Source organism: Megalobrama amblycephala, linkage group LG14 (assembly GCF_018812025.1).
Source record: "Megalobrama amblycephala isolate DHTTF-2021 linkage group LG14, ASM1881202v1, whole genome shotgun sequence".
Lineage (NCBI taxonomy): Eukaryota > Metazoa > Chordata > Actinopteri > Cypriniformes > Xenocyprididae > Megalobrama > Megalobrama amblycephala.
In genome coordinates this window covers 28,128,471-28,134,971 of record NC_063057.1, presented here as the reverse complement: position 1 = coordinate 28,134,971, position 6,501 = coordinate 28,128,471, and the positions used below count along the sequence as shown (strand labels likewise).

Sequence of the window (6,501 nt, the reverse complement as noted above, 5' to 3'; positions counted from 1 at the left end):
ATTAGTCTTGACCAGATCTTCTCTTTGAGGTTCTGACTTGTCCTGCAAAGAAGGGTTGTCTTTAATACTTCTTGCCTCTTCAGTTGGGTCCTGTCGTAAATGGCCTGAAGGGCCTTTCCTGAAGGAGACGTTAACTCTCCCGGGAAAAAATCATGACCACATTAAAATAGGCCTACTTAATGAAATAGCACAATTAACATATAGTATATTACAATTAAACATTAGTAATAATGTTTTTTATTTTTAATATATATATATATATATTTTTTTTTTACATTTTTAAAAATAAATAATGTCTATTCAGCAGGGATACATGAAATTGATCAAAAGTAACAAATATAAGAGATTCATAAGATATTTATGGTGTTATAATCTTTACAGAACCTGTCAAAAATTTGAAAACATTATAATTTTTTTATGTTTTTGAAAGAAGTCTCTTATGCTTACCAAGGCTGCATTTATTTAACCAAAAATACAGTAGAAACAGTAATATTGTGAAATATTATTACAAATTAAAAGAAATGTTTGTGTATAAATAAGTGCTAATATAAATATATATAAATAAATGTGCTAAATATAAATAAGTGTACCTAAAGATACTTCAAAAAATTGTATTGTATTTTCTATCAAGTTTGGCTTACTGTAGGCCTAATTTAATTTTGCTAACCGAATCAATCTGAACTACAGTAAGTAAGGTGGATATAGACCTCACCCCATAAGTTATATTTAGTACTATACTGCCACCTATTGGCACATTTGTGTAACTTAGAGCAGAGATTAAGTCGTAATTACGAGAAAACAACTTTAATTATCTCGAGATCACGAGAAAATTAAGTAGTGATCACGAAGAAATATAATTATAATCCATGGCCTCTGAGGGCTTCCGTAATTTTGAAGGGTTAATAGATGAATGTATTTTAAAATGACATTTCAGTGGTGGTTGTGAACACTAGGCGGCGCAATTAGGCTTATAAAGCAACAGAAACGGCAGGTCGATGCTGACGATTCGATTTTCATTTGATTTAAATGTCATTAAACGATTGTTAGTCTTCAGATTCGCTAAATCTTAACACAAAAATCCGAAATAAATTTGAGTGAAAGATTCAGTCCCCTATCTGTAATAGCATAACGTCTTGATGACTGTAGACCCGTGTAACTAGATAGCATTTCTCGTTCACGCGTTGGTGGTATAGTGGTGAGCATAGCTGCCTTCCACGCGGGGGCCAGACAAGCTACATCTGCTTGTGTTCACATAATCATTTTCTCCGCAGTCAATCTTGCCCTTTTAACTTTTCTACCAGGCAAATAAGTGCAGACAAAGTCAGGATATCAGTCAGGAATAGGAACACAGGAGACGAAGTTCTAGTACAATATCAGCAGTTTATTGAAAAATCTTTTAGTTGTGTCTTTCCCAGTGCTCAGTCTAACTTACTCTGACCAGCACTAATTCAACAAGTGCTATCATACCAAAGCAAAGTCAAAGGAAAATTACTAATTAACAACATGTAATGAAAACCTTAAAATGGAGACATTGTCTTGTCTTTATTTGTGAAGAAGACAACACAAGATTACATTAAAAAAAAGTAAAACTATTAAAAGTATTAAGTAAATGAACACTGAATACTAACGAACAAATATACATATATAGAGATATGAAGATAAAGATATGATAAAACAAAAGTACAAAGTAAGTACAAAATGTATGTTTGCTCAGGTTGGGTCTAACTATATATTTTACTGCATGATAACCATAACACTCGCAACCTCCATACAGCTCAAATAAAACAGACTGAGTATTGGAGTTCATTATCATCATATTTACATTTATTCATATAGGCTAGCAGACTCTTGTATCCAAACTGAATTATAAATGTGGAATATAAATTATAAAATACAGGCTAGAACATGAAGACACAATGTCAGTCTCTTGAACTTGATGAGCAGCGACTCTCCAGTTCAGACAGATAAATACCCAGTACTACATTCAAAAAAATAACTCTTGCTCTAATATGTATATTAAGGCAATATATACATTATTACCTCAACATTGCTTTACAAAGTGATAGTCAGTTTGTTTTGTCATGAATTTAGTCATTTACAGTCCAGGATCTTCACATTTAAAACCGCTTGTCTCCGATGAACTGCTTTCCGTCTCTGACTTTGTTTCCGAACAGTCTGCAAACACAAAATTGAACAAAATATGATATTAAGTCATCTGATGTGAGAAAAGTCAACTAAAATTAAAGTAATCATCATAAAGTATATCATTAAAGTATATTTGGCTAAGTCGTGCACAAAATATGTATACAAAATTGAACCACTGACATTTACATATGACAATTCATTTAAAATATGCATTTTTTGATACATACAGATTTAATGCATATTAAAAATGCAGACTTTATCATATTTAAATACAAAAATGCTGATCTTGTGTCCCTTGTAGCGTCTGGATCAATCAGCCACACAATTATTCATTGTATTTAATGAATTACCCATAAACTCACTCTCACTATCAAAGTTCTGTGAACCCATCACCCTAAAACTGCAACTAGCATCCCAAACGTAGCTAACACACAGGCAGAACTAGGTGTCCTGTTACAGATACAGGGTACTTTTATGATCAGAAAGAATGTTAGTGACTGGTGACTCCTTCTTCCTGAGAAGGACAAATAAACTCTCTTAATCCTATGTATTCTCTATATAACCACTTGGGAAATGTATAAACATGTATCCAAGTTTCCCATCTCATGACTTTCCTTTATTCTATGTGTTAATTTTCTCTTTTGAACTATTTTGGGTATTAATATTCCAGAGCTGCAATTTATAGTTAACTAAGATCACAGTGGCAGCATGTTTGGTATCTACGGACTCTAACATTCATTTCCTATTTGGTAATTTATGTTACATGTTACTAACTCTGTGACATGTTAGTATTATAAGAATCTAGAAGGTTCTTATCTCAAACATCCAATCCAATGTCTTATGCTAATGTCTTGCTAAACAAAGACTCGTAAAAGTTTCCCTCCGAAGGGAAAACTCCTTATTGGCTCAGACACCTCAAGAGGGTGTGACATCTTCACCCCTTATATTCACTGATCTCAAGATCAAACAGCTCTTCTCTTCCTGCTCCTCTTCTTCTCTTTTACTGACAAATGATGATGTTAAGATGATGCTGTAAGAAGCTAGAAGCTTCTGTGAAACCCCAAGATTGTGCCAGGCTCCGGCCTAGAAACTTCCATTCCCAAAGATCCTCTGAATCCAACTGGTTCTCGTTCATCAAGACAATATCAGCAAAGATTCAACGGGAGCCTCCACAAATTGCATCAGGACAGTTTTAATTCAACTTGGAGAGACATGCAAGTATCAAACTTAGTCTCATTATCTGATACATTGAGTATCCTTACCCCTTTTAAAAAAGGGCCTGTTAAAACTAAACTGATGGTTTGCTCAAGGCTGTTGATCTGCTGAATGTCAAACAATGCTGTAACTTCTTGCTTCCTGTACTCTGCTTCAGCTCTCTCTCTCTTGGTAAACTGTATGCATGTATGTGTGGGAATGTTAGAGTAGTTTAAGTGTTTAGTCTAGTTAATAAAGTCTTGTTCATGTCACACGTAAGGTTGTCCGTGTTTTGCGCTCATATACTGGAGTCCCTATTCATGTCGATCCTGACTACATGCTCTGAGTAGTACTGTACAATAAGAATGTTATTTCCCATAACCTGGAAATGAACATTTCTTAGAATTAATAAACAATTAACGCTGTGTGTTCATTGGACAACGGGTTAATTGATTGTAACATTAATTTTATTACATTAATTTAATTATATTAACTTATCCAAATATTTATAATTAATTATAACTAGTTATGATTAATTATTCATATTTATTTTGAGCTAATTTGCTACACCCTTCAACAATGTGGATTAAAACTAGCATTGCTTGTGTTTTTTTAAACTTATTGTAATTAAAAAAAATATTCAATCAGATTACAGAAAACAGAAATGACTTTATAACATAGAAATCAAATGATTTATGTTTTGTTTAGTTAAATCATAAAAAGACTCTGTTTTATTAATAAATGATGTGGGCTCACAGAGGGTCGATAAACCTACAGTAATAAACAGCGATCACACACTCACCGTACAGTCTGAACATTGCTGTGAGTGGAGACGACACTGTGGATTCTCTCTGCTGATTCATCTGTGACATTATTGTGACTCAGGCTGTAAGAAGAAATGAGACAGAAACAATAAAATAAGAGAAATGAACAGAAGTTTGAATAAAGAGTTTCTCTGTTCCTGCCGTGTCTCTGTAACTCACTCCAGAGTCTGAGTTTTGTGCAGATGCGGCAGCAGCGGCTTCATGCAGTCATCAGTGAGTTTACAGTGACTGAGATCCAGTTCTTTCAGCCCTTCAGAATATTCCAGAAACAGCGCCAAATGTTCACAAGCGCTCTGGTCCATCTGAGTGTGACTGAGGTCCATCTCTCCTCCCAAAGCCTGTGAAAGAGCCTCAGTCCTCCTCAAAGATCCTCTCTGAGATCCACCTTTACTGATACAAGCCAGAAACTGCAGCAGCAGAGCTTTACTGCAGCTGATGAGAGGAACAACACAACGACATGAGAATAATATAGAGGGTTTAACTGAAGACAAATTAATGCATGATGTCATATAAGTAATGAAAGGATCTGTCAGGTTTTTCACCTCAGCTGGACTTGACGCAGGATTGGCCAAAGTTGTTTCAGAGCCGTATCAGAGATCTTACAGTCCTGTAAAATCAGCTTCACACATTTGGTTTTCTGAAGCACAGATGAGATTATTCTACAGTCTTTATTTGTTAGTTTCAAATGTTTTTGATTTTTCCGTGTGTCTGTTAAATCCAGAGTGGAGCAGCAGGAGAAGTCCAGTCTGTTGTGAAGAGCAGAGAGCAGAGCAGCAGCAGCCTCCTGCTGGAGATCAGAGGAACTGCAGCAATGAAGCAGCTTCAGCAGCAGCAGCCTGTCAACACTAACATACACAAATACTGTTAACAAAGAGATTCTTGATCAAAACAACAGCCATATCTATCTAGTTTAAGTCTATTAAAACATTGTTATGTCAGTGCAGTTAAATCATTAAACCTGAGCCGTGTGACTCTGCTGATCAAAGGCAGAAAGCTCTCCAGCTCCTCCTCTGGTATGGAGGTCCACAGCAGATTGAGTTTGACAGTGTTGCAGTGCTCTAGAGTGAAGCGCAGGGCAGCGCAGTGAACAGAGTCCAACACTCTGCCGCTAAGGTTGATGTCATTTCCTGCTGAACTAATCAGACTGGACACATACTGAGGAAAACGAGTCTCATAAATCTCCATAATGATGGACAGAGTAAAGCTGGGGCTCAACCTGTGGAGAATAAGATCACTCAATGAAATCTACTCACAGGTACTCAATGAATACAAATCCACAAACTGACAAGAAAACTACAAGTCTGGGGTTACAAATTTAAGAATCTGTTTAAGATCTGATGATCCTACGTCCTGACATAACATCACCTGAAATACTAAGGTGAAGTACATTGTATTTAATATTTTATCCCTCTACCGCATAGTGTTGCCATATGGCAACATACATTTTGTGTTCATTTCCTTGCCACTGTCTCTTTAAGAGAACATTCTTGTTTTTTTGTTGGTAAGAGAAGACCTTAGTTTAGCCAATGACGTGCTTTGGTTAAGTCACATGACATGCAATTTTTTTCTGTGACGCGATATCTGACAGACTGCTGTCTCTTGTCGGTAGTTGCTGAAAGCAAATTAAAAGGTCAGTAACAAACAAGGACCCGCCCATGTCACATTCACAAAAAAAATGTTAACATCATCTTAGGTAAGTTATGATGACATATTCACCACTCAATTTTTTTTTTTATGAAATTAGTTTTTGGTAAATCAATAAAATGTCTGTGTTGCCATATGGCAACACTGCGCAATAATGGAATGACATTATTATAATAGGTTAGATAGCTAGCAAAAGTTAGCTGCAGTCTGTTAAGATGTAACAATAACAACATTAATGCTAGTGATATAATGTTGATTAGTCGTATGTTAAGGACTGCCATGGCATTTGTATTATGGATTAAATCAACATCAGAGACCTGCCATCACAGCCAGTAAACTGGCCCAGACCAACCACTGGCCTACCATGGTGTCTCAAAAAGGACTTGGGTAAAGTTGGTTTCATATTCGCACATTCTGACTTTTGATAAATTCAGACTTTCCAATAAATGTGCAATAAATTAAAGTCCCTGTAAAGTTAATTCTGAGAATTCTTTCTAAACACTTTATAAATGTTACAAATGTATTGCTGAAACACATTACAAAGACTGTGAATTGTGTAATGCTTAATTGTGAAGTTAGAGCGTTAAACAGTTTTTCACCAAGTCTCTGCTCAGGATTTTTTGGGCGGAGCTAAAACGGGGGTCTGATGACGCACATAGTCCCCCGAGCATAGCCCCTCCCCTAACACTATATA

General features: G+C 35.8%; 1 protein-coding gene across 1 annotated transcript in view; it reads right to left on the bottom strand.

Annotated features, from left to right (window-relative positions):
- Positions 1-1,360: 1,360 nt before the first annotated feature.
- LOC125244396 overlaps positions 1,361-6,501 on the bottom strand; it is a 30,985-nt gene continuing 25,844 nt past the window's right edge. Inside the window, exons 11-15 of the mRNA XM_048154484.1 lie at positions 5,122-5,379; positions 4,706-5,008; positions 4,323-4,595; positions 4,142-4,225; positions 1,361-2,175 (exon numbers count right to left, since the gene is read on the bottom strand). Of these exons, the coding sequence (XP_048010441.1) occupies positions 2,118-2,175; positions 4,142-4,225; positions 4,323-4,595; positions 4,706-5,008; positions 5,122-5,379 (976 nt within the window). The 3' untranslated portion in view covers positions 1,361-2,117. The remainder of the gene's footprint in view (positions 2,176-4,141; positions 4,226-4,322; positions 4,596-4,705; positions 5,009-5,121; positions 5,380-6,501) is intronic.